Source organism: Manis javanica, chromosome 14 (assembly GCF_040802235.1).
Source record: "Manis javanica isolate MJ-LG chromosome 14, MJ_LKY, whole genome shotgun sequence".
Lineage (NCBI taxonomy): Eukaryota > Metazoa > Chordata > Mammalia > Pholidota > Manidae > Manis > Manis javanica.
The window spans coordinates 8,636,346-8,663,766 of record NC_133169.1 but is presented as its reverse complement, the minus strand read 5'-3'; the positions used below and the strand labels follow the sequence as shown (position 1 = coordinate 8,663,766).

The following is a 27,421-nucleotide window of genomic DNA, read 5'->3' as shown; positions in this document are numbered from 1 at the left end:
CTTCGCTGCCCTCAGGTGGCCAGAAGCTTACAATGCAGTCTGGCTGGTTTGTAAGTTCCAAATAAGGATAAAATTGAGATTTGGGGTGTGTGAGGCGTTTGGGAAGAGAGGAGATTCTGGAGGATAGAGGAAAATGGGAGGAGGGTGACTGGGCGTCTCTGGGAAGTATGGAACAGCCCAGTCCAGGAGGTTGTAATATGCACATGGCGTTAAATAGAGGAATGTTCCAGGGAAGGACCTCAGCGGACACCCCCTCCCTCGCCCCCACCACGGCCGGCTCCCAGTAGTATCGCCCACCAGAGCGTCGTGAGACCTCATCCCACCTCTGGCTCCAGCTTCGTATTTTTCCACTCTCACGTTCACTTCCTGTGTTCCAGAACCACCGTCTTTCTATCCCATACATACCCCGCACTACCGCGCGCTCCTCCCCTTACAGGCCTGGGCACACGCTGGTCTCTCCAGAACACCATGCCCCTCTGCCCTCACCCCGCGGGTGCTTCGCTTCCGCCCGCCCCTCAGCTCTCAGCCAAGCGTGAGTCCTCAGTAAGCCCTCTCCAGCCCAGGGCAGGTTCCTCTGAATCACAGCGCCCTCACAAAACCAAATTCTGCTTTTCTCCGTTTATAATTCACTTATGTTATTCACCTATAGGCCCTGGGAGAGAGAGGATGGGGCCTCTCTCTCTTGTATCCTAGCACCCAGGACAGAGCCTGATAGACAGCAAGAGCTCAAAAAGCATCTGATGGAAGGAGAGGCATCTGCAAGAGAGGAGGCAGAGATCTGGAGAACGTTAGGGGTGCTGAGGCTCTTTCTGCCAACCCCGAGGCATACACGGACCTTTCGTGGACCTCCTCCTCAGAGGAGAGACACCGGGAAACCATGCACAGTTGTGCCAACACACCATTCCCCACTCCACCCTGCCTGCCTCTACTTCCCAAGCATGCATGCCGGACTGAGAAGAAGGGGTGTGACAGTCAGCTGGAGAGAGGGACACGTCTTCCTTGGCCATAAGGAGTTCAGTCCCATTGCCAACCACCTGTGAGCTGTCTCAGCGGAAGCTGCTCAACCGTGAAACAAGCAGCACCGCAACTGGGAGAGGAGACAGGCGGGAACCCTCACGACGGGGGTGGGCTCCCCTTGGGTCTGTTGGCAGTTGTAGCATCTCCTCAGCACCAAGTGAACCATGCTCCTTAATTTCTGTGGGTTAAAAGCATGACCCATGGGTTGAGATGCATGGTACACGGTCCGGACGCTGGGGGCTCATTCTCAGAGAAGGCTGAACACAGGCCCATGAGTCTAAGCAATGGAAAAAAGTTTTGCTGGAGGGACTCTTGGCTTGAGACTCCAGAGTCAAGTGCAGGTGAGGTTGGGAGACAACGGGACACCTAAGGATGCTTCTAGAAAGAAGGGTTAGCAATAGGGTTGGGCATTAGAGGTTTTCTTCTAGAAAAAGTACTAATTCCTTTTAGGTAAATGATCAGATGCACCTTAAGGAAACCCAAGCCTCACTGGATGGGAATATGGGTTCTCAAAATGCTGCCTTTTTCATTTGGATTGCATTTGAAAAGGGAATTAATTTGTTCTGAACTTAGAAAAGATTTTGAAAACTTAAATTAATGTTTTAGAAGATGTTTTAAAAATTTGCCAACCCACGAAGCTGAAGTTTGGGGAAGAAGATAGAAAAGTGCTTGGTGCATCAAATCAATTTTTTGAGAGGAAATGTTCTTTATTCCCAGAATTAGGGGAAGAGGAGGGTGAATTTTACCCAGAACTTAGGGTAGGTGAGTGGCTCCATTTCAAGGATCTTCGGAGCTGAGCCTCCAGTATGGTTTCATTATATAGACTGGGATGCTGTGCCTCCCAGTAACTTCAATACAGTCAACAATTTAAAAAGGAAAATTGGAGCTTTGTAGTCAATTCTTAACTATCCATGTGTTTATTCCTTCCCTCTGTTAATGCAGAAATCAAGAGCCATTTATAATTTCAGTCTGGAAGGTCCACAGAGAGAAGATACTCAAACTCAGGAGGCTGGTCACGCCAAAGAACAGCAAGATGAGTGTGAATTCGAAGGGACGTGGTGGTAGAAGAGGGAGAAGAGCCTGGGCAGAGCACCTGCCACCGGGCAGCTGGGTGCTATGGCAGCTCTTCCTCCCCAGGCTCCGGGCTCTACGACAGCTCCAGATGGCCCTGCCTCGTGGGCCTCCAGGTCTCCACCCCACGGAGTCTCTGCCAAGAACTCTCAAGCCGGCAGTAGTGCTGTCTGCTCTCTGTTCTTGTTGTCTCCCAGCCCAGGAGGAGCAGAGAGAGCAGAGTCATCAGCAGCGCAAGGAAGAGAACCTTTACTCGGTAGGCAGGGTCGGATATGGCCGCGGTGAGGGTATCCGTGTCCCGAGAGAAGGCTGCAAGCTGCGAGGAGGACACAGGTTTCTCAGAGAGCGCTGGGGTGTGTGGTGTTAGCAAACTGCCCACCCAACGAAGCGAACGCGAGAGAAGCGGGCTTGCTCTTCATCACATCCTCGGAATGGATGTGATGTGCTTGCTCACGTGGGACCATTTTCTTTCAGATGCAACCTGAGCAGGCAGAGAAGTTTGCTTACCAAGGTTAACAACTGCCTCCAATACAAACACAGTCTTGAGATGACAGTTCAATTGGTAAAGCTTCTGGGTGGTGGGAGAAGCTTCTGGGGCCTTGTGATGACACTTGAAGGTGAGGTTAGGGTCTACACGGAAGGTTCCAGCCCAGAAACTTCTAATCCCTGAGCAACACCTCCCTGCATATCTGGCCTCCAGACTGAAAAAGGAGTTCCCCCAAATAAAGTTTTTCCCATCTTGAAGATGCCCTTCAATCCCCTTTTTATTTTTTTTATAGCCCCTTTTCATCCAGAAATAATTTTAGATATATAAAAAGTTACACAGATAATTCGGAGAGGTCCCATGTACCTAATCTTGTGTAACTACAGTGCAAAATCAAAAACAGCCAACAGGCATTGGAGCAAATGTCTGCAGAGAGTCTTACGGCATTTTATCATAAATGTAGATTATTGTAACCACCACTGAAATCAATCGAGACATAAAATGATTCCATTACTGGTGTCCACATTCTGCCAGTTAGAGACAAGTAGAGAAAACTTACCTCCCTGTAAGTCCCTGTACCCTCCTCCATTTATAATGTGATTTTATTAAATATTTCCTCTGTAGATATTGAAATTCACATTCAAACAATGTTATACTTTTTGCTTCAACTGTCCAGCATAATTTAGGAAACAAGAGGAGAAGGAAAGTCTATCATATTTACTCAATTTGCTGGTGTTTAGCTTTGGTCGTTTATATTGTTCTGTCTTCAAGTTCACCGATTCTTTTCTTCTGTCCCCATCATACTGCTGTTGAGCCTATCCATCAGGTTTTACATTTTGGTAATTATATTTTTTAGTTCTAAAATTTTCATTGGTCCTTCTTTATATCTTCAATTTCTTCGTTGCGATTTTCTAATTTTATTTGTTTCAAGTGTGTTGACAATGGCTTGTTGAAGTATTTTTATGATTCTTTAAAATCCTTTCCAGATAATTCCAATATCTGCATCATATTGGTGTTGATATCTGCTGGGTTTTTTTTTTCAATTTAAGTTGAGATTTTCCTAATTTGGGGGATGATGTATGATTTTGATTGCATGCTGGACATTTTGTGTGTTATGAGACTCTAGATCTTATTTAAATCTGTGCCTGGTGTTTACCCTGCGAGCAGTCCAGTGTCTCTCTCCTCCCACTTCCCTGCTTGGTCAGCTCCTACTCTAAGGCTGTACCAGCGCTATTTCCCTTCTGTTTTAGAAGGATTCCTCTGACATTATCTCAGCTGTGGGTAAAGGGCATCTCCTCACTACTGCCAGTCAAGGGTAAAGGTCCATGTTCTCCACTTAGCCTCTTTTATCAGCCCAGGGTTGGGGGAAGAGGTATCTCTTTGCTAGTGGTGGATACAGAATTTCAGACACCCCAGATATAGGATGTAGGATTTCAGACACCCCAGATAGCCTCCTCTGATACTCTGACGTTACACTTGTTACCTCTGGATGGGGAGCTCGTTATCTCTGGGGAGGGATGAAAGGCCTGGCCCCCCACTCTGTCTTCTATGATTCTGTCTTGGCAAGGAGGGGAATGGGGAGGGTGGAGGCCTGGGAGGCCCCACTTGGTCTTTGCTAATGGGGGTGGCGATTGACTTTTCCGTACTGTCTGGCTGAAGTAGGGCAGTGACTGTCTAAAAGTTTTCTGTCTTACTGATGGCTTTTATCCCAGTCATTCGGCTAGAGAAAGCAAGCCGGCTTCCCTTGGGACTTTATTTGGTCTGTGCCCGTTGGCATTTCTCAGCGGCATCTCCAGGATAGATGAGGTTAAGGAAAACTCAGGGAACTCATGGCCACGTTGATCTGTGGGTTCCAGAGTCTCAAGAGCTTCCCAGCTTCCAGTATCTCTCACATCCTGTTTATGGAGAGCATTTAGTTTAATTTTTTTTTTGGAGAGCACTTAGTGTAAATTTCTCATATGGAAGGGAAGAAATTAAAGTCTACTGAGCCTCTGTTAAGATACTTAGTGCTTCGACATGTTATTTTATTTAAAACAGTAACTCTAAGAGACAGTAATAGCAATCATTTATTGCACTATTCCTTTCTTTACACAAGCTACCCGGCTAAGTGCTTTACTGTGTCAGCTGACTTCATCCTCCCAGGCAACCGAGGCTCAAAGAGATTAAGTAATTTGCCCAAGGTTGTGCAGAAATTAATTCTAGAAACTGGCATTTAACTTTAGATGTAAAAAAATTCCAATCTTCTGCTGTTCTTATTGCAGTGCTCTATTACAGTTCTGTTCTTAAATCTTTCGGGAACATAGAGTGATTCTTAATTTATCTTGTATCAGTGAAAACTCACTCTTGGAGCTTCTAATGCCCTCTACTGACGACCGGCTCGGTCAGCTCAGCCAGTGTTTACACTCCAGGGGAAAACCTGACTCCCACAAACCTCAATGTAGGCCGATCTCCCCCTTTCCTAACCCTGAAGAATTCCTTTCACCTGCCGCACCGCCCTTTCTGTTCATTAGGCTCCTCCTTTCAGCCTTGCTGAAGCCGGCCTTTCCGTCGAAGGTCTCCACTGTGAGAAGCAACTACCTTCTGATCTCCCTAAATCAATATTCCCCAGTCCTTTACTTGTGTTCATTTTTTTATTTCATGAATTCATTTATTTTATGCATCCCCAAACACTCACTGTGTATCTGTTTTGTAGAAGACCCCGAGCCAGGAGCTCTGGGAGAAACACTGGTAAATCAGAAGTGAAATTTCAGGGACCTTACATGATCACCTATCGTGGGGTTATCCGGTTGAAGAAGTGACGACACCACGGTCCTCCACTAACGCAGGCACCTAGGAAGGAGTGAGGGAGAAAAGCAAATGCACATTGAATGTTACACTCAAAGCTTTTGCTGGTGCATGTATATTATCTCACTTAATATCTGGGGGCCCCAGGGTGCCTCCCCCCAGCTGTGCACATCCCATTTGGCCTAAGCGTCTTGCTTTCTCTCTCTCAGAGTGTCTCTCTCTCTCTCTCCTGTGTTTGTAATTCTGATGGCTCCTTCCCCTCAGCAAAGAAATTTTAGTATTATTAGTAGCCATGATATTTTTGAGCCCATCCTCTGTGCCAGGCTGATACCACAGATGGTAGGCTGTGTAATGGCTCCCCAAGACATCCCATCTGAATCGCTAGCACATATGGTTATGGTATCTTACATGCTGAAAGGGACTTTGCAGATAATAATTAAGTTAAGCATTTTGACATGGGGAGATGATCCCGGATGATCTGGGTAGGCCAAATATAATGACAAGAGTCCTTTTAAGAGTCAGACAGAATGGCGATGAGACAACATAAGCAGAGAGAGACTGAGATCTGGAAGATGCTACACTGTGGGCTCTGAAGATGGAGGAAGGGGCCACAAGCCAAAGAATGCAGGCAGGCTCCAGAAGCTGGGGAACAGTCTCCCCGAGAACCTCCATAAAGAATGCAGCCTTGTTAAGACCGCTGATCTCCAGAACTGGAAGGTAACACGTTTGTGTAGTTTGAAGTCACTGAGTTTGTAGTAATTTGTCACAGCAGCAACAGGAAACTAATAATACACCAAGTTAGGTCTTATCTTAAAAAAACAAAACAAAACCCAAACCATAAGGCCTCTCTCCATGCTAGATACTCTCGTCTTTATATCAAAGCCAGGCTTCTTGACAAGTGCCAGCGCCAGCTCCGTCCTTCCACACTTGCTCCTGAACCCACTTTGTTCGGGCCTCCATCCCCACCACTCAGTCCGGTTTTCCCAGGGCCCATCCCAGCCTCTTCACCAAAACATACAAGCATGTTTCAGACTTTACCTCGGCACAGCAAGATTGTGTTCAGCTGACTTCAGAACGTTCATTAAATTCTTTCTATGTGTAAACTTTATCTCGGCATGGACAGATTCTTCTGTTGAAACCTTTTGTTCTCCTTAGCTTGGTGCACACCTGCGCACTCTCCCTCCTACGTCAGGGACCCCTTCTTAGCCCCGTCCCCCAGCTGTCCTTCTGTGCATTTGGTATTTCCCCAGGGCCCACCTGCAGCCTGTTTATCTTCTGAAGTCTTCTCTGGGTTTGCTCACCTAGTCTCCTGGTTTCAGTGACATCCTATAGACGCATGGCTCTCCGGTCTGTGTCCTTATCCAGATCTCATTCCTTACTGCAGACACATATCAACTGACACCAGCTGGCTCTTCAGCTACACCACAGGCATCTCAAACCCTCACGTCCAAACTCACCCTAAGCATCTTCCCTGTCAAGCCTGCTTCTCCTCCCTGGGAATCCGGCTAGGCTGCTCTTTCCTCCTGACTCCCCGCACTTCAATTACCATCAAGTTCTGAGGTAGCCTTCACACCTATCCTCTCCTCCTTATCCCCCTGGTTTTTATGTTCGTTCAAACTTCCCTTTCCTGGTCCTTAGCAGTTCTTGCAGTAGGCCACCAGTTCAGCTTCTTACTTCCAATAGTCTCATTGCCTCACAGTCTGTCCCTACTCCATGTTAACAGAGTAATATGCACCAAGTTGTCAGACCACCTCACTCCTCCAAAGCCATCATTTGGGCCCATTAGCTTGGAGGGAAAGTCGCAGTGCCACTGCATATGGCATCAATAAACTTTCCGTTCATGTTGTCTCTCCATGCCTACCTGCCTCGATTCTTTTCCTGTCATGCTTTCCCATGCATTTCAGACTCCCTTATAAAAGATGGCGTTCCTCAACTTGTGGTACCAGCTGGCAAAGTGGTGATGGGCAGCAGTTCACACCAGGAAGTGATATTAAGTATTCATCATGTGTTAAGTAAACTGTGGTCCTGTTCAGTATATTTACTTAATTCTGATTCAGGGGTGGGGATGAAGGCCAGAATAAATATATTCTCTATGCCCCAGTTTCTTTATCTATAAAATGGGGCTTATCATAGCACCTATTTCAAAGAGTTGTGAGAATCAGATGTGGTAATGCTTGTGAGTTCTTGGAGTGACGTCCAGCACAGGGCCAGTGCCCGGCAGAGGTGGCTGTGTTATCTCCTGGCTTCTGCGCCTGGTGTTTACTCTGTGTGCAGTCCAATGTCTCTCCTCCCACTTCCCTGCTCGGTCAGCTCCTACTCTAAGGCTGTGCCAGCGCTATTTCCCTTTGGACCCTGACCTCTACCACCTCCAGGCCACAAATGCAAACTCTATCATAGTATTTAGTGCTGAAACTGTGTCTCCCCCTCACTAGATAATAGTAATTTGAGAGCAGAAATTTTGCCTTTAGTATCCCCAGAAACCAGCTTGCTCAGTATATGGGATGAACAGTTGAATGAGACATTCTGGATAAATTCATGTTTTCATCCAGGAACTTGGTTCTTCAGACAAAAATGCTGCCCCCATTTTAAAGGAGAGAACAAACAATTCAGGGCAAAGGATACGGGAGGATTTTGTTGGGAACCGCTTCCTGGGAATGATATCCTATTTTATCCCAGGGCTCTGAAGGCCTAGGGGCATTTTTGCATAGGTCTGGGAAAACAGCTTTAAGCTTCTGCCCTATTGGGGTGGGAGGTGAGGAGAGGAGGGGAAAGAGCAGAAGGAAGGAATGGCGGTAGCTCTCGAGAAGTCTGCCCAGTGTCTTGTTTCAGAAGATGCTCACTTTGGGAGAGCTCTTCATCCTGCCCTCAGGAACCCGAAGGCGTCCGGCTAGACATACGTTAAAGTTCCTTCAGCTCCTTAGGTCAGTTAAGTAACCTGTTGAACAAAGAAACGAAGGTATGTCTCATCCAGACACTGTAGTGTAATGAGAGGAGAAGACATAATTTCCCTTCCCTTACAGTCAAACAGTGGGAAGGGAGCTCCTACTGGACCGAGTCCAACTTTCAGTCAACTGGGAAAGGGATTCTGGGCATGGGGAGCTCACAGTTTAGTGGAATACCCCATCCCTGGTGTCTCCCAATTTCCTCTTTTACTAACTCTGCAAAAGCTTACAAGGTGGTTGATCAAATAAAACTGTTTTATAAAACTGCATATTCTAATACAGCACTTTAGATGGTTCTTATCTGTTCTGATATGTGAAGCAGGAACAGAGCACAGCAGTTTTCAGGGAGGTGGAGGCAGCAGGCAGAGCAGCATTTCAGGAAGACTCGAGACCCTTCCAGATCACACAGACCTTCCCCAAAGCCATGCAAACCATTCATGTATTTAGCTGACAAATATCGAGGGTTTTCTGTGTGTAAGGCACTCTGAGAACAAAGATGAGCAAAACTGACGCTGTCCCAGCCCTTGTGGGGCTTAGTCTCAAGGGAAAAGACAGACCATCAAGAGTCATTTAGAAGCCAGTGTGGTGGGAGGCATGGGGACCTTTGGAAGTGACAGATCAGCGTGCTGCTGAACCCTGGCTAACTCTAAGTCAGGGTGCAGGATGGTTCAGAGACCCAAGAAATGACCCGGAGGCAGAGACTGAGACATAGGTTCCTGGGGGGAATTTACAGAGAGGCCGGGACAGCCAGCTTGACAATGTATCCGCTCTTGGGGGCCACGTGCAGCAGGCTTTTATTACATACAACTCTCAGAGATCCCGCCCCTCCTTGCACGACCAGCATCCCAAGGAGATCAAGGCCTGCCATCTGGACATTCGTTGTTACCAAGGAGATGCCACGGGTTGGCCCCCCAGAATCTCTGGCCTCAGCATACCAAATGATGTGTTTTGCTACATCTCTTGCTCAGTGGGCATACAGAGGGACAATGGGAACTATGCATTTTCAAGATAATAAGAACTGAGGCGTTCAGGGTGTGCAGGTACAAAGCAGTCGCCCAGCGCTGCCTCAAGTCAGACTCCTGCCTCAGGCGTGTAGCAGTTAGGATTTCTTCCTGGTATGTTGATGTTTACACTGAGGCCTAAAAGAAGAGTGAAGCGAGTCACAGAAAGAGGGGAAAAGGATGTCGAGGTGTGTGACAAGTGTTCTGGGCAAAGAAGATAGCATCTGTGTCTGAGGATGTTAAGCAGGAGCCATCTGGCACCCCGGAATTGGCAGGATGTGAAACTGAGAGGTGCCGTTGAGAGGTGGCTAGTCAGTTCTGCTACCCCAAACCATACCTCAGCACCCCCTCCTCTGCCTCCACGGGAAATAAACAGAAGATGGTGCAGAGGTGAAAAGAGAAAGGATTGATGGAGGCAGGGGTCTGTCACTAGCCAAGGGATCAAAGGCTGTAATTTTGTCTCACCTCCCCCAAGTGAGTGGCCTCCACGAGAACCACTCAGAAATTGGTGGATTGGCAACAAGACTGATCTGTTGATGGGCTTGCTGATCTGTTATCTGTGGTCACTAGAGAAAGGAAAGCAGGTGGACAGAGAAAGAGTGGTCAGCCCTAGCAGCAAGGATGTGTGCGTTTCCTGTCAATCAAATGAACAGAGTGGAAATCGGCAGGGCTTGAACCATTTTGCTCGTTCTCCTCGCAAGAAAACTGACAGCCAGGGGAGCCCCGTTATACCACTCAGGCCATCACTCGAGGGCTTGTGGGAAATAGGTCAGCAGATTTCCCACCGGGGGGTTCTGCAATGGGGAGCGCTCCCAGCAAACCCATGGGCCGTAAAAGCTAGCATTTGGGCACCTCCAAAATGTAAGGTATCCAATGACCAGTCAGCCTTAGCCTGAGAGGCAGGCAACCAACAGATGATCACAATTACACACCTGGTTAGGTGACAGCACTGGACCGCTGGTGACCGAGTGAGGAGAGCTCCAGAACCTGTCAGCCGGAATGGGAGGACCGACAGAGAACGGTGGGAGGTACTGGTTAAAACCACAACAGGAGTGTGCTCAGCTGACTTCAGAATGCTCACCAAATTGTTTCCGTATGCAAAAAACCCTTGAGGTGAGAGGCAGCCTGCTGTGTTAAAGAGCTGGTAGTATCTGAAAGTGAATAAAACACAAGAGGGGAGACTGGAGTAGGAGGAAGCCAGGTGAGGAAGCCTCATTAGGGCGTTAGTGCTTTATTCTGGGGACTAAGGAAGCCAGGACAAGTTTTAATCACCATATTTGCATTTTAGAATGATTGCACGGGGGTGGGGAGGGGACTAGAGACAAAGAAATCTTTTCAGCCGGAGTGGATGGTAATTTGTGAATTGCAGTTAAGGATGGAGAAAAGTGGGCAGATGGTACGGTATTCAAGGTAGAGAATTACCAGGAACTGCAGGTAGCGGGAAAACTTAAAGAAGCTTCTATTTTTTTTCCTTGCCTCTCCTTCCAGCTGACCGCAGAAATGTCCCGTTTCCAGCTCCTGCCGTCACTTCCTTCAGTGCTGGATCAAAGCCTCGCTTGGCTTCTTGCTTCTCTGGGACACTGTGCTTAGGGAGGTGGCTCGGCCTGAAAACCGCGGCTCCACGGGGACCTGGAGGGCCCGGGGCGCCAGCAGTAGTTTCCACACAAGTCCACCCAGCAGCGCGACAAGGCAGGCCGCGCCTCACAGATCAGTAAGAGGGCGAGGATCCCCCCGTTTAAGCGATTTACTCAACACTCCACAGCTGGTTTGTTACCAGTCCAAATTTCAGCTCCAGCTTTAGGATTCTTTAAATAACATTTAATTGCTGCATCCAAGTTAAATAAGAGGGGATGAAAATGGGGAAAAAATGGACATAATTACTCAAAATACAATGCCCTGCGCGTACCAGTGGAAGAAGAGGCCGCGCCTTTCTCTAGACCAGCCCCAAGAGGTGGGGAAGTGCGCATGTGCGTCAAGTGCGAAACCCGCCCCGGAGAAAGTGGGAAAGTGCGCATGTGCCAGAGGTCCGAGGCCCGCCCCGAGGGGTGGGGAAATGCGCATGTACGACAAGTGCGAGACCGTCCCGGGAGAAAGTGGGGAAGTGCGTTTGTGCCCGAAGTCCCAGGCCCGCCCGGAGGAGGTGGGGAAGCACGCCAGGGTTCCCAGTGCAGGCAGGCCCGGCCCGTAATAGGTAAGGCAGTGCGCATGTGCCGCAGGCCCGAGGCCCGCCCCGGAAGAGGTGGGGATGGAGCCCAGAAGGAGCGGGTCGGCTGTCTGTCCACCAGCGCCCAAGGTCCGTCAGTGGAATCCCGGTCGCGGGAGTTAGTTTACCCGGTTGCTGTGGGGTCTCCCTGTAAGCACCCCACCTTTGGAGGCTCCGGGGGTCAAGCCTGTGTCTTTTCCGGGGCAGAAGGCATGGGCTAGTGGGGGTCGGAAGAGAGGGTCCCCCGGCCTGCGCGTGGGTTCCTGTGGGCCAGGGGGCCGCGGCCCAGGCATTTAGAGATCAGGCTTTGAGGCCGCTGGGTCCGAGCTGGCGCAGATAAATTACTCGCACAGGAGAGTCGGGTTTGGAGTAGCTGCTTGGGGCGCATTGTTGTGCTGTTTTTCTTTTGGGTGAGACCTCGCTCCTGATCGCCTCCAGGAGCCGTTAGTTCTTCCCATACTTGAGGTTTCCCTCTTTATAAGCCCGTGTCACCCTCAGGTCCCCTTTATTCTTCCAAGCTGGCCCCGACTAATCTTAAATTCCACTTCTCTGCTGTCTTCCAAAAACCCAGTCCCTGGAATCCATCCTTCTTTCTCTCCTGATACCTCTTCTGTCTAGACAGAGCCCCCTTTACGCTCTGCTCTTGGCCCATGAGTCATGCCAAGGGCCCCAGGAAGAGCATTCCACAAATGTTTGTAGGCACAAGCACGTCTGAGCCTCCCACGTAAGCCCGGCAGCTCACTTCTTTTTGTTTCTCTTCTTGACATTGTCTCTGTCCTGGTTCCACCTCTATATAGGCTCTTTGCCCTTAAGTCTGAAGGGCCAGCCTTGGCCAGGTGGCCACCCTAACTCCTGTCACTTTGTCTCTGGTTTCCACATTTAGTAGTATTACAGAGGGCACAAACCTGGCTTGACTTAGAGGATAGAGCGGGGAAGGGGGCGGGCGGGTAATAAAAGCATATACAGAACACCTATTATGTGTAAGCCACTGTGTGTCTGGTGTATAGGGTGGAATCTACATAGACAAATGAGATACATTTCTTAACTCTGAAAAATCCACAGTCAATTATGGAATGTTCTACTTAAGGATTTTTCACCGAATTGTAGCTAAGCAAAAGTTTGTAAAGTCTGAAGAGCCAGGATCAACTCTTGGGAAGTAGAATCATTTATCACACTTAGCATGCCTTTGAAATGGCTTTTGCTCTGCGCTGTTAGCCCTGGGACCACCTTCCCACCTGTCCTTGGGAAGGAAGAATGAGCAGGGGCACACCAAAGAGACAAGCCTTCCGGTGGAGTATTTCTGCCATTCTCTCTAGTGACCGCAGTAGTCAAGATATACACGAAAAGGTATTTTTTGTCCTTGGACCCTCTGCCAGCATTTCAGACATTCTGTTACCTGGAAGTGGCTAATTCTGTGAGCATGTCCCTGCTAGTGCCTCTAGAATCTCTCCCATGATTGGCGGTAGCCTTTGTGTTTCTAGAGACAAAATCTGACGGTTCTGCCTGGGGAACTCCAGAGCTGAGCCAGAACCACTTCCCTGGACAAATGGGGAAGAGGCAGTTGTGCTGTGGCCCAGGTGTTTCCACGGAGAGCCAGGCAGGCTCAGAATAGCAAAGGCCTGAGAGCTCTTCTTCCTGGAGGTAAATGTCTACCATCCCATCTCTCTCTTGCCTTTTTGCACCCATACTCGTTAAGAATCAAGACTTTTAAACTCTGCTTTCCTCTCCATCTCCCAGGCTTATGGCCCTATCATTTTAAACTGTTCCAATAAAGTTTGCAGCTAATTAGGTTGTACTTTGCCAAATTCAATCCCATCTTACTAGATTTCCTGCAGGATTGGACACTCTTCACTACATCCTCCGTGAGACTTACTTTTATTAGTTCTCGGGTCTCCTTTCACTCTCACCATTTCCTCTTGTGCCTCCTTGTTACTGTCAGTCCATCAAATTTATGTTTATGTTTTTCAGGATTCTGTCCTTCACCTTCTCACTGTGGATACTCTTTTGGAGGTGACCTTTCCCCTCCTATGCCATTTATTTATGACTGACTCCCAAATCCAGATCTTCTACCCTGGTCTCAGTAACGGGCAGTTTTCAGTGGGGTCTCAGATCTCATTGTGTATCAGAATACACGGTTTTCTGCCACCTCAGAGAGAAGGTGACCCGACAGAAACATCAAAATAGTGAAGAGAGAAAATACTTTCTTAGGCCACCAAGGATAACTGTGCATGCTCTGCCCATGTTGGGTATTCGACCATGAGAAAAAGGGGGGATGCAATTTGAACAATGGACTGTAGGCGGCACTTCTCTTTGTGCTGAAGGAATAGGTCCACAATGAATATGCCTCTGTAAGTCTTTCCTTCCTACATGTCCTTACTGCTCCTTTATTACCCAACCTCCACCATTTGGCCCAAAGGTCATCCCTGTCACTTTCTCAGAGTTAAGCTCTCCCTCCTGTGTTCTGTCTGCCCGGGAAGGGACAGGTGGTTGAACCAGAGAAGTATGGCAAGGGACCAGACCCTTGAGGCCCTTGTAGGCCGTGGTAAGGGTTCTGGATTTTACTGAGTGAGATCAGAGTCATCGGAGAGTCTTGAGCAGATGAGGAAGGTGACTGACATGTTAAAGGTCTCTCTGGCTAAGTTAAGAAAGAACTATAGGGTGCAAAAGGGAGGCAGAGACCAGTGAAGAAGCTATTGCAATAGTCTAAGTGAAAAATGGTGATCTGGAAGACCAGGGTAGTTATGGAAGTTGTGAGAAGCGGTAGGCTTTGGATATCTTAAAGGTAGACTTGATGGATTTCCTCATGGGCTGGAAAAAAGAAAGGAGTAAAATGATGATTCCAAGGTTTTTTGCTTGAACATTGATTAAAATGGGAAAAGTGCATTGATTAAAATGGGAAAACTCCTATAGGGCAGGTCTGGGGTGGGGTGGAACTGGGCTGTGGGCACCTTAGATCCCTCTGTCCAGCACATATGTTTCAAATTGATGGATCCAAACGTCGCAATTCTGGGAGGGGGCATTAAGTGTCCCCACTATCTGAACGAGGAAATTAAGATTCAGGGAAGTTTGAGAGTCCTCCAGGTTGATTACCGCAGGTGTATGTAAGATCTGGGGTTGAGACAGGATTTCCTGTGTGGCTTGTGTTCTCTCAAACTGTCATGTTTGCCTCAGCTGCCCACAGTTTGCAGCGTTATAAAGCAAAACAACCAGACAGACAGACTGGCCTCCAACATCTTCATGTTATTCGTGACCTGACCGCCAGCTTTAACACCCCCCACCCCTTCTTGCTCCCCATTTTGCTTCACAGTTTCCTCTTTTCTCACCTTGTGGTTCAGTCCATCCTTGCCCTTGACCTGATTCTGGGCAATGCTTTTCAGACGACATGGCTTCTTATAGACTGCTCTGCCTGGGCCCAGTGCAGCTTCTTGAGTTGTAACTGGACATTTTAAATCAGGCTTAATGCTCTTATAAGATGGAATATGTGTCTCCATTTTAACAATGGGCATATATTATGTAAATGTGAGTTTCTATATTCATATATGACTTGGTAAAAAGTAAACAGTTTGTTTACATACATATCTTATCCATAGAGTCCTTTTGCTGGGTCTGTGCTTTGGTTGGGAGCGTTGATCACATTTGTTAGGATCATTTTACCTTCTCATAGGTTTAACCCGACATAAGAAAGCTTAAAAAACCAGTCAGTTACCAAACAATTATATTAGGTGATAATTCCCCGCTTTTCGTATAGTGGATAAGTCACTAGGTTATTTTACATGAAATCTTTTCTCTAAATGCAAGTGTTTGCTACCGGATCATTAGCAACTTTATAGAGAAACTATTGGGCAGCCTAAAGAGAAAGTGAAACTTTGAACTCAAGGTCTCTCTGAAGGGTAAATTGGAATATCTTGAAATTGTGATGTGAGTCAGTGTGGAACTACATTTGATATTCACTAAGTCAGTTCTTGGTCAATGAGGTACACTTGTTTTAAAATACCAAGTAGTAACTGCATTCAACTGTTCTTCCATCAGTCATGCCAGAGTAGGTTCTGAGTGCTGGGAGGCACAGCAGTGAACAAAATGGATAAAATCTGCCTTCATGGAGCTTAATGTCTACTGAGGAGAGATTTGTGCAGTGAAAAGGTAAGTCAGGCGACAGCAAGGCCTGTGTAGAAGAGAAGAGGATTTGCCTGACTGCAATTGGGGTTGTGGCAGAGAGTTTGAAGACCTGGTGAGGAACAGGGAAGTTAATAAGAGTTGTGTGGGTGGGCCAGGATGCCGAGATGGGAGTGGGGGAAGGAAGGATTAGCCCTAGGGCGGTGGTGTTCATTGGGAAGTAGTACTTGAGGTCTACTCAGTGCTCATTAAGTATTTATTTCATTGAAAAACAATCTCATCCTCCTTGTCCAGAGAACTATTTTAATGCAGGTTTTTATTTTACTAAAGGCTTATCTATCAAAGGCAAATCTACCTGCTGAAAGACTGAATCCCAGAAATGTTGGAGAATAGTTATGTCACAGTGAGGGAGCTGTTTAGAGACACCAAATGCAGAGTGGGGATAAATAAATACTTCTTTTGAGTAGAGAAGAATAGAGTTTGGGCTCTCCTAGTGGCCAGAGAACACAAGATTTTTCAATACTCAGAAGGTATGCTCGTCCTCTGAAGAAGATAGCAGAAGTTGTGTTGGGGAGGTCATGACACAAGGCATGGGTGTGTGTCAACTCTGTCACCAGTAACCTTGTCAGGTGCCCCACATTCACAGATTCCACTAACCTGAGAGTACTCCCTTGGCAGAGTAAGGGAAGGAAGGAAACTCTTGCAAAAGGTTATAGGTCACAAAGGGAAAAGTAAGTCTTTAAATGGAGAAATCTAAAAGTAACATAATTAGGAAGAAAATAATGCAGACTCTAATTGGCAATAGACATTCCAAAAATGACACGATGTCCTACTACCGATAACAATATTTGAAGACCAGGAATCTACATTTTAAAAAAAACTCCCAAGGCTATACATAGGCAAGATTATAGCTATAATTTGTAAAATTACAAAATTTTAGAGTTGGGAGGGACTCAGAGGTTCACCCTATTTAAAATGACTAGCCGCACATCAGGGAAAGGAAAAGGTGTTGGATTCATTACAGCTGATTTTCTGCAGACATTAAATTTTATGCTGAAATGGTGCCAGGCACCATGAGGAATATCTGGTCTTGGAAGCCAGGCCATAAACATGGTTCTATTCTTGGACAATTCCATGGAAACAGAGGAGGGTACCACCGAGTCAGGGAGAGAGGGGAGGCAGGCTCTGAGCAGCCTTAGGAGAGGGGAGGAGAGTTCAGTATGTTCATTCAGGGAGCTAGGTGATTGACCTTTTGAGCACAGGCTAAAAGGATTATGAACTCCATCTAAAGATGACTACGTAAAGAAAAATTGGGGTTCAAGGGATTAGCGTATAAAACCTAGAAAAATACAGGCTAAGCCTGGGAAATGTTTAAGGGAAATTGAGGGAGAAAAAGGAAACAAAATGAGGCAATGCTACTTTAAATAGATGGGAGTTAACAGAGGAACAGAGAGCCACAGGCGACTTCCTAGAATCCCCAGGCTTTTTTCCCCAGGATTGAGGGTAGGCTGATGTGCCCCTTCCTTTAATGGCCCCAGGGTGCAGCTACCCAGCCTGCTTCTCTAGTCTCTGGAGCTGTCATTCATTTCTACATCTCTTGACCTTTTCCCCCAGGAAGCCTGACCATAGAAATGGCTGAGAATAGTGCCATGTCTCCTTTCTACTCCTAAAGACAACAATGAGCCCTTTATTTTTTTTAATTCTCTTGAATTTATTCTTGATCACTACAAGGATATGTGGAAAAGTTACAAAGAATCCATAGTCTTACAAAGATCTCAAAGTCATGGCTTCTATGCTATGGTATAGAATTTGTTTTTCTCTTACCGTAAAGTATAGGTCTAGGGTGAACCGGTAAAGGCATAGGGACAATATCTAACTTATAGGACTGCTGTTTAAGAATCTAAAGGAAAAAGTGCATATAAAGAGCTTAATGTAATTTATGCTCAATAGATATGAACAATTATGGTCTTTATAATTGGAAGACACCAATTTGCTTCCCCCAGTCATCCATCTCACTTGTTTTGGCCAGTTCTCCACCCCAAACACCCACCACCCACTAGTATTTTTAGTGACAAAAATACCACACCGTGGCCCATTTCTCAACAGCTAGGCTTTTATTGCACATAACTTTCAGACCTTTGCCTGGGATTCACACTGAAGAAAACCATTTTCCACTCACCAAACACTACCCTTGCTATTTGTGATTTACTCTGATATTTTCTACCCTTTCTATGCCAGTCTATTTATTTCATTAAAACAGAAATCCTTGTAATTACCCATTAAATTGGTTTCACAGCTTTTAATAGGTCTGTCATTATAGTTTGAAAAACACTAGAGGAAACCTGAGCAAGATAAACATTGGCATTCTGAAAACTTGCAGGCTGGGTGAGGACCATGTGGCTGGCTCTCTAGTCCACAAGAGCCACTGCCTCATCTGGGCAACTCCTCCCACATTACCATTGAAAACAAGTGTTTCTATACACCTAGTTCCAGATTTGGCCTAAATCTGGAATGCTGATAACGTCAGATGCTGGTAAGGATGGGTAGCAGTGGGTAATCTCATTCACTGCTGGTGGGAATTCAAAATGGTACAGCTACTTTGGGGGACAGATTGGTAGTTTCTTTCAAAATTAAATATATTCTCACCATATGATCATGGCAGTCATGCTCCTTGGTATTTACCCAAAGGATCTGAAAACTTATGTTTACACAAAACCCTGCATATGGATGGTAATAGCAGCTTTATAATTGTCAAAACTTGGAAGCAGTCAAGACGTTCTTCAAGCAGGTGAATGGATAAACAAACCAGTACATCCAGACAATGGAATAGTATTCAGCACTGAGAAGTCAAGCCATGAAAAGACATGGAGGAAACTTAAGTATGTATTACTAAGTGAAAAAAGCCAATTTGAAAAGGTTACTATATGATGCCAACTATGTGGCAAAGGCCAGTTTTGAAAGGTTACTGTGTGATTCCAACTATGTGGCATTCTGGAAAAGGCAAACCTGTGGAGCTAGAAAGATCAGTGGTTAGCAAGCACTGGGACTGTGGAGAGGGTGTGGGGGATAAAGGGGCACAAAAATTCTCGATCATAATATAAACTGATCATGGGGATAGTAGTACAGCATGGAGAATATAGTCAATGATTCATATGTTACAGACAGTAAGCACGCTAATGGGGTGAGGATTTCATAATGTGGGTAATGGTTGAACCACTGTGTCCTATACTTCAAACCAATATAAGATTGTCTATCAATGATACTGCAATAAAAAAAAAGTAACCGTACAATGACCCCTAAGTGTTCAAGTGAAAGAATGAGCCCCGTGTCTCTTCCTCTAAATCAAAAACTAGAAACTACTAGCTTAGTGAGGAAGGCTTGTCAAAAAGCTGAGATAGGAACGCTAGGCCTCTTGCACCAAGCAGCCAAGTTGTGAATACAAATAAAAAGTTCTTGAAGGAAATTTAAAGTGCTACTTCAGTGAACACACAAATTATAAGAAAATGAAACAGCCTAATTGCTGGTATGGAGAAAGTTTAAGTGGTTTGGATAGAAGATCAAACTAGCCACAATATTCCCCTAAACCAAATCCAATCCAGAGCAAGGCCCTAACTCTCTGTTCACTTCTTTGAAGGCTCAGAGAGGCCAAAGCTGCAGACGAAGAGTTTGAAGCTCACAGATTGGTTCACAAGGTGGAAGGAAAGAAGCTGTCTCCGTAAGTTAAAAGTACAGGTGAGGAGCAAGTGCTCACTTAGAAGATGCAGCAAATCAATCTAGAAAACGTAGCTAAGATAATAATGAAGGTGGCTACACTGAACAGCAGGTTTTCAGTGTAAATGAAGCAGCCTTGCAGAGGATGCCGTCTAGGACTCATAGCCAGAAAGAAGTCAAAGTGTGGCTTCAAGGCTTCAAAGGCGGGCTGACTATTGTGTTAGGGCTCATGTGGCTGGTGACCTCAGGTTGAAGCCGGTGCTCATTTACCTTCGTAAAAACCCTAGAGCCCTGAATTATGCTAAATTCATTCTGCCTGTGCTCTGTAAGTGGCACAACAAAACCTGGATGACAGCACATCTGTGTACAGCATGGTTTACTTAATATTCTAAGTCCACTACTGAGACCTACTGCTCAGAAAAAAAAAGATTCCTTTCAAAATATTACCCTTTATTGACAATGCACCTGGTCAACCAAGAGCTTTGATAAAGATATAGAAAGACATTAATGTTGTTTTCATGCCTGCTGACATAATATCCATTCTGCAGCCCATGGATCCAGGAGGAATTTTGACTTTCAAATCTTACTATTTAAGAAATAAATTTTGTGAGGCTGTAGCTGCTATAGGCAGTGATTCTGCTGATGGATCTGGGCAAAATAATTGAAACTTTCTGGAAAGGATTCACCATTCTGGATGCCATTCAGAACACTTGCAATTCTCGGGAACAGGTGACAAAAATCAACATTAACAGTTCGGAGGAAGTGGATTCCAAGCCTTATGGATGACTGAGAGGCCTAAGACTTCAGTGGAGGAAGTGACTGTTGATATGGTGGGGGAAAAAAAAACATGTGAAAACAGCTCGAGTTAGAAGTGGAGTCTGAAGATGTGACTGAATTGCTGCTTCTCAGGATAAACCACGAGTGGAATGCAGAGTTGCTTCTAAGTGATAAGCAAAGAAAGTGCCTTCTTGAGATGAAATCTACTCCTGGTGAAAATGCTGTGAAGACTGTTGAAATGACAGCAAAAGAATTACTATATAAACTTAGTGGATGAAGTGTCGGCAGGGTTTGAGAGGACTGACTCCAATTGTAAAAGAGGTTCTAGTGTGGGTAAAATGTTATCAAACCGCCTTGCATGCTACAGAGAGACTTTTTAAGAAAGGAAGAGTCAGGCAAGCCTCAAACTTCCTTAACTGTGTTGTTTTATGAAATGGCCACAGCCACTCCAACCTTCAGCAACCACCACCGTGATCTGTCAGCAGCCATCCTCATGCAGGCAGGACCCTCCACCAGCATAAAGATTATGCGGGCTGCAAGCTCATGATGGTCCGCATTTTTCTTTTCTTAGTCATATGCCATTGCACGCACAATAGATTTCTGTATGTGTAAACATAACTTTTTTTTTTTTTGAGAGGGCATCTCATATTTATTGATCAAATGGTTGTTAACAACAATAAAATTCAGTATGGGGGGTCAATGCTCAATGTACAATCATTAATCCATCTCAAGCCTAATTCTCGTCGGTCTCCAATCTTCTGAAGCATAACGAACAAGTTCTTACATGGTGAACGAATTCTTACATAGTGAATAAATTCTTACATAGTGAACAGTACAAGGGCATTCATCACAGAAACGTTCAGTTTGGATCACGCGTTATGACCTATAAACAATCAGGTCAAATATGAATATTCGTTTGATTTTTGTACTTGATTTATATGTTGATCCCACATTTCTCCCTCTATTATTATTATTGTTTTTATTTTTAATAAAATGCTGAAGTGGTAGGTAGATGCAAGGTAAAGGTAGAAAACATAGTTTAGTGCTGTAAGAGGGCAAATGTAGATGATCAGATGATCAGGTGTGTGCCTATGGACTAAGTATTAATCCAGGCTAGACAAGGGCAGCAAGACATCCACAGATGCAGAAGATTTCTCTCAAAGCAGGGGGGGTGAGGTTCTGAGCCTCACCTCTGTTGATCCCCAAATTCTCACCTGATGGCCCCCCTGCGACTGTGCCTGTCTTAGGTTGTTCTTCCCTTGAGGAATCTTACCGTCTCTGGCTAACCAGTCATCTTCCGGGGCCATACAGGGAAATGTAAAGTTGGTAAGTGAGAGAGAAGCCATATTGTTTGAAAAGGTTAGCTTTTTACTTCTTTGCAGATTTATGCCCTGTGGCTTCTGTGCCCAGCACTTGTCTCGAGGTATCTTTACCACCTGGAGGAATTATGATACTCGGTAAATTCGATATGAGGCACGAATTCTATTTAAGGGTTGTAATTAGGAAGGAAGAAGAAAAGCTATAGATGTAGCATATGGAAGGAAACATGGGAGGATTGATTATTTCTTTGACATATCTTCTTGTAGAGTAACAAGTATGTATAGGTTTTAAACTACTAACTAATTTGCACACACATATTAACATAATAGGAATACTGTGACATAAACAAAGCAAATGTATAATTACCATCCATCTCCAGTGAAGCCAAGAAAACCATTTAGGCACCCTAGGCATTTGTGAAAATTTATCTATGATATGATGGATATTGTCCAATTGTACTTGAACAGTCTGAGAAAAATCAGACAAATTAAAGCAGCCCATTTCTGGGATCTGTTCACATCCCATATGTTCTTTTAACCGTAGATAGTCTATAGTCATGAGATTTTGGAGTGCTACAACTTGCACCCCTCCCAACTCCTGGTTGAGTTCCAACAGTACAGATCCGGTCAAATTCGTTGTCTCACTGTATGCACATAAACATAACTTTTTTATTCCCCGGGAACCCAAAAAGTTCACTTGACTGGCTTTATTATGGTGGGGGTTTTGAACAGAACCCGCAGTGCCTCCCAGGTATGCCTGTAGTTGTAAAGCTGTCGGCCAGCTACCCCAAACTCTGCAGGGGAGGAGGAAATTCAATCACGCTGGTTTGGGAGAAATACTGGAGTGGCATATCAGGATTCTTGGGACCCCTCTGCCGCTCACATGGCTAAGCGCGAGGCCGGCCGTCTGGCAGGTGAACACGGCGAGCTTAGCCTGCGGAGCGCAGACCAGCTGCAGGCGGCCAGCGTGGGGGCCGGCCGCGGGGTTAAAGGGGCAGAGCTCCGGGCGCGGGCGGGGAGGAGCGTGGGGAGGGGGAGGGGCCCGGGGCTCCGGGCCCCAGCTCGAGAGGTCCCCACGCCCAGCGACTCGGGGTGCCTGCCTTTGTTCCAAGACACCGGGGTCTCTCGGATCTGGAGAGGTTCCGTGAGTGAGAGGGACTCGCGGCCGGAGGAGCGCGATGGGCGCGGGCGGAGGCGGGCGCGTCTCGGAGCCGCGGGCCCCCGGAGCGCGGGCGCGGCGCGCCGCCCGCAGCCTCCGCCCTCCCGCCCCGCCCCGCCGGTTCTGTTTCCTTTCGTTCCTGCTGCTCCGCGCGCTGTCGGCGCTGCCCGCGGCTTGCGGCGCCGCCGAGGAGCGGCCCTTCCGCTGCCTGCAGGCCTCGTCCTTCCCCAACCGCAGCAGTTCGCGCACCGACGGCGCCGCCTGGCTGGGGGAGCTGCAGACCCACGCGTGGCGCCACGACTCGGACGCCATCCGCTTCCTGCGGCCCTGGTCCCGGGGCGAGTTCGGTGACCAGGAGTGGGAGCAGCTGCAGGATATGTTTCGGGTTTATCGAAGCAGCTTCACCAGGGACGTGCACGAATTGGACAAAATGTTGCGATTAGACTGTGAGCTGAGGCCTGGGGTGCGGGGCCACCACCCGACGGGAGACGCTGACGCAGAGGCGCCCGTGAGACAGGCTGACCCCGCCTGGTCACTCTCTGCTGCCTCCAGCCCCCGACCCCCTCCTCCGCCTGAGGTCTCAGCCTCTGACTCCTCAAAACACCCCTTGTTCCTCCTGCCCGGGTCACTGCCTCTCATTTCCCTAAACTCGGTCCCCAGTCTGACCTTCCCACCGACTCCTTCTTGATCCCTCCCAATCTCTAAAGCCCTTGTTTGATCCCCGTCCATTCCTCTTCTCAGATCCCTTTGAAATCCAGGTGTCTGCTGGGTGTGTGATCCTCGCAGGGAACAGCTCCGAAAGCGCCTTCCACGTGGCATTTCAAGGAAGAGAAATCCTGAGTTTCCAAGGAATGTGGGTGCCGGCGCCAGATGCCCCGCAGTGGGTGGGTGCAGCCAGCAAGGTGCTCAGCCAGGACCGCGGAACCAGCGCGACAATTCAGTGGCTCCTCAATGACACCTGCCCGCGGTTAGTCAGAGGCCTCCTCGCAGCAGGAAAGGCAGACCTGGAGACGCAAGGTGAGCCTCCCTCACCCTCTGCCCTGCATCCCGGGGCTCCGTCCAGGTTTGTCCAGGCCACGGCTCACCTCCCTTGGAGTACCAGAGGAAGAGAGAGGCTTGGGAGGGGATGCTCAAAGCATGAGGCCATTTGTTCATTCCACAGACATTAACTGAGCACCCCTGGGGTTCTGTGAATTTAATTACATAAACACCAAGGGTCAAACAGGACCTCTGCTTGAGCGGGAGGGGGAGAAGACAGATGAACAATTCCAGCAATGCTTGGAACATGCGCCTGCGGTACAGCTGAGCCCGGGTGGCACGGGAGTGCAGAGCAGGGCATTTGCAGGAGGCAGTGGCAGGAAGGCTTTCCTGGAGAAGCCAAGGCGAAGGTCTGAGGTTGTAAGAGGCTTCATCCCCACAGGCGGAGCTGTGGGACCCACGAGCCTGTGCTGAGGCTGGAGCCTCTAATGCCCTTCCCCCCTCTAAGATACCCCTTTCCCTGCTGGACGCAGTGAAGCCCGAGGCCTGGCTGTCCGGGGCTTCCAGTCCCGGGCCCGGCCGTTTGCTGCTGGCGTGCCACGTCTCCGGATTCCGCCCAAAACCGGTGTGGGCGATGTGGATGCGGGGCGAGCAGGAGCAGCTGGGCACCCAGCGAGGGGACGTTCTGCCCAATGCCGACGGGACCTGGCACCTCCGAGTAACGCTGGATGTGGCAGCCGGAAGGGCGGCGGGCCTGTCTTGCCGAGTGAGGCACAGCAGCCTCGGAGGCCAGGATGTCATCCTCTACTGGGGTGAGAAAGAACGGGGCCCAGCTGGCAGTGGGAGGGGCGGCCCTCACGCAGAGAGGAGGCGGGTGTGCACACACAGGGTAGAGGCCTTTCCAAGTCGAGGCACCTGGCCACGAGGATAGAGGAGTGGATTCCAGGTACAGGAAGGAGGGGAATAAAGATCTGATCTCAAAAAGGATTGAGATAAGATGTTCCATATACAAGAAACATGGGACAAAAAAACCCTCACATGTCCCAGAGTAGGTGGAAAATAAAGGCTCCCAGGAAGGAAGTGTGGACTTCAGAAAGGCAGGGTAGCAAAGGTGGCCCTGGCTACTGAGTGCTTCCTGTGTGCCTGAGCGCTCTGCACACAGCATGTCCGCTACTCATCACAACTGTCCTTTGAAGCAGGAACTGTCATTCCCAGTCATAGATGACGAAATTGAGACTAAGTTGGGTCAAGGTGACTGCCCAGCATCTCATCATTAGCAAGTGGAAGAGCTGGATTTAGACTCAGGGCTGCCTGGCTACAGAGCTATTGCTCTCTGTCTCCTGTGGTATTTTCTGACGTGAGCTGAACTGCAGATGCCTGAACCCCAAGAAAGATGGGGCATCCAAACTTTGGAGGAATAAAAGTGGGTGCTTTCAGTAGGGGAGGAAATAAGAAGCACCTGGTACCCTGCCATGCGCTTATGCCAGGGGGCTGGAAGTAGTGGGACCCTGTGCTGAGAGACGCCCTGTGTCCCCCAAGGAGAGGGGAGCCGTGCCTCCGTGGGCTTGATCGCCGCGGCAGTGCTGTTTCTCCTTGTGATCCCTGGAAGCGCCATCTGGTTCAGGAGGCGCTGGTAAGTCTCCCCTGTCCGTCTCCTCCTTCCCTCAGCCTCTCTCCCCATTTCCTCTCTCCACACCCCTTCCCCCCATTTTCCTTAATGCTCTCTCCCTTTCTGTGCCCTCACAGCTCCTATCAGGACATCCTGTGACTGTCCTCACCACACGTGTCTGTCTGGGGCATAGGACCTCACGTGTCCAGGATATACACGGTGCTCAGGGATTGAGGGTGAGCGGGGAGCACCCTGAAGAAGCAGGGGACCATCGTAAGCCAGCTGTTGTCACTTCCTTTTAACATCTTATCCAAGGGGATTTAAGTTCTTTTTCATTAAACTACAAGTGTCTTTGCTTAAGTGGCTCTGAAGAAACAGAAGTGTGAACTCTAATACCTACCAGGGGCAAGCAGATAAGGGCTGGGGTGTGTGGGTGGGCGTGGTCACTGAGTGGTGGAACGTCCAGGGAACTGGGAAGCCCTTGTACCCAGAGGAAGCAGGTGCTTGTGGTCAAGAATAAACTGAGACTGTGGCTGGACTCTAACTTATGGACTCTAACTTATTTTTCAAGAAGAGTGAAAGTCTGGATTTTTATGTGGACGTGTCAGATGGTAAAATGTTGACTCAAAACTTTTACAAAATATTTCTGTACCCCAGATACACCTCTGCTGGCTGACAACAGCCCAGTCTGTGTCTCCTTCATAAGAAGTTTGGCTTGAATGAGGTATTGGTGGTTTTAGGGCATGATTTTTATCGTGAATTTGGATTTATCAAGAGGGACATTTTCCCTTTCAAAGAAAGTTAGGTTGTCAAAAACACAGGTGATGCAAGTTTTCACTTTGTGTAACTTGAGTAAAACAGGAGAAATCCTAGTGTAAGTGTATTATGTAAAAGAAAGCTACTCTGGGTAGAGATATTTCTCTCAAATGGCAAGTCACTTTTTCAGGAAGAAGACAGGGTGAAGATATGCACCCACTCCACTCCACCCTAAACAAGCTCTCCTACTTAACAGCTGTTAAATGAGACAGTGTACAGAAAGGACTGACCCACGTGGGCATGCGTGAGCTGTAGTGAGATGGCCCAGCTCAGGAAAGAGCAGGAAACCTAGGGAACAGAAGACTTTCCCAATGCCAAAATATGGATGGCCAAGTTAAAAGTATCTGTGGGCTATCAGGGAAGTCGTAGTCTCTTGGCCCTCCGGGACTTGCAGAAAAAGTGAGGCCGAACTTTTGGAGAGTCTTTGCTTGAGAAAATTCAGATTTGGCATCTTCTGCTCTGGACTGGCACATCAAATCTAGGATGAAGGTCCTGCTGGTTTCTCCATCGGTGGTTCCCAAATTGTGGCTTCCCGCCCAGCAGCCTCAGCATCCCTGGGAACTTCCCAATTATTTTGGTCTCCACCCCAGACCTACTGAAGGAGAAATCTTGGGAGTGGGGCCCAGCAATCTGTGTTTTAACAAGCCCTCAGGTGATTCTGATGTTCAGGCTAAAGTTGGAGAACCACTGTTCTTAGGCATTGTGTGAGGCTATGCAACAAATCCGCCAGAATGCTAAGTGAAAAAATTGTCCTGGGGTAAGTCAGGGAAGGCTTCCTGGAGGGAGGGGATGGAGAGGAAGGGACGTGAGCCAGCAAGTGCGCCGGATAAGGATGCTCGGGTTCTAGCTGCCCACCCAATTTCCTCCCGTGTCAAAAATGGGGATGACAATGTCTGTCTTGATTATGTTACAGATTAAATGTTTGTAGCACCCTAAAATCCATATGTTGAGAACCTAAAAGCCCAAGGTGAGGTGATAGGGGGTGGGTCCTTTGGGAGTGGGTGACCCCCTCCTCCACATGAAGACACAGCAGGAAGATGCCACCTTGAACCAGAAAGGGGACCCTTACCAAACACCGAATCTGCTGGTGCCTTGATCTTAGACTTCCCAACCTACAGAACTGGGAGAAATAAACGTCTATTGTTCATTAGCCACCCTGCCTGTGGCATTTTGTCATCGCGTCCAGAGCAGACTAAGATGGTCGCACAGCCTCCTGGTGGGGAGCAAATGCGTGCAGGTGTATGGCGACCTGCGATGCCTTACAAAACGTGAGCCCTCTGCTGGGCCTGGTGCCCCACGCTGTCCCGGGTGATGCCCAGCAAGCGGTGCAGGTTCGGGAGCCCTTACCACCAGCCGTCTGTATTCTGAGGGCGTAAGTGTTCAAGTCTCTTCTGAAATTTTTGGAAGTGCTTCCGCATGAATTTACCGTAGCTCTGG

General features: G+C 47.7%; 1 protein-coding gene and 2 long non-coding RNA genes across 8 annotated transcripts; 2 read left to right on the top strand and 1 right to left on the bottom strand.

The window, feature by feature from the left end:
* Positions 1-1,686: 1,686 nt before the first annotated feature.
* Positions 1,687-11,257, bottom strand: LOC108392587 (uncharacterized). 3 transcript variants are annotated; one of them, XR_005060938.2, is made up of 5 exons: positions 10,722-11,257; positions 10,232-10,450; positions 8,197-8,291; positions 5,247-5,401; positions 1,687-2,404 (listed from the first exon to the last, which is right to left on the bottom strand). It is a non-coding gene; the product is annotated as an uncharacterized lncRNA (long non-coding RNA). The 3 variants fall into 3 exon arrangements; XR_001852052.3 differs by lacking the exon at positions 1,687-2,404 and adding an exon at positions 3,573-4,467 and having other exon boundaries at positions 10,722-11,256; XR_012124820.1 differs by lacking the exons at positions 1,687-2,404; positions 8,197-8,291 and having other exon boundaries at positions 4,481-5,401; positions 10,722-11,253.
* On the top strand, positions 11,250-25,712 carry LOC108392586 (antigen-presenting glycoprotein CD1d). 4 transcript variants are annotated; one of them, XM_073221089.1, is made up of 6 exons: positions 22,444-22,566; positions 22,822-23,027; positions 23,323-23,598; positions 24,068-24,371; positions 25,099-25,192; positions 25,306-25,712. In XM_073221089.1, the coding sequence occupies exons 2-6, from the start codon at positions 22,958-22,960 to the stop codon at positions 25,468-25,470; spliced, it is 909 nt and encodes a 302-aa protein (XP_073077190.1). In that variant the 5' UTR covers positions 22,444-22,566; positions 22,822-22,957; the 3' UTR covers positions 25,471-25,712. The 4 variants fall into 4 exon arrangements, with proteins under 4 accessions (XP_017508410.2, XP_073077190.1, XP_036872634.2 ...); XM_017652921.3 differs by lacking the exons at positions 22,444-22,566; positions 22,822-23,027 and adding an exon at positions 11,250-11,490; XM_037016739.2 differs by having other exon boundaries at positions 22,450-23,027; positions 24,093-24,371.
* On the top strand, positions 11,498-22,287 carry LOC140845909 (uncharacterized). Its single transcript, XR_012124821.1, has 3 exons — positions 11,498-11,592; positions 15,532-15,642; positions 19,250-22,287. It is a non-coding gene; the product is annotated as an uncharacterized lncRNA (long non-coding RNA).
* Positions 25,713-27,421: the final 1,709 nt, after the last annotated feature.

Bases quoted from the DNA above. Each gene is read 5' to 3' on its own strand.
- LOC108392586 (XM_037016737.2), top strand. From the start codon at position 22,601: ATGGGCGCGGGCGGAGGCGGGCGCGTCTCGGAGCCGCGGGCCCCCGGA. The intron at 23,028-23,322 runs GTGAGCTGAGGC...TCCTCTTCTCAG, and splicing joins CAAAATGTTGCGATTAGACT to ATCCCTTTGAAATCCAGGTG. The intron at 23,599-24,067 runs GTGAGCCTCCCT...CCCCCCTCTAAG, and splicing joins GGCAGACCTGGAGACGCAAG to ATACCCCTTTCCCTGCTGGA.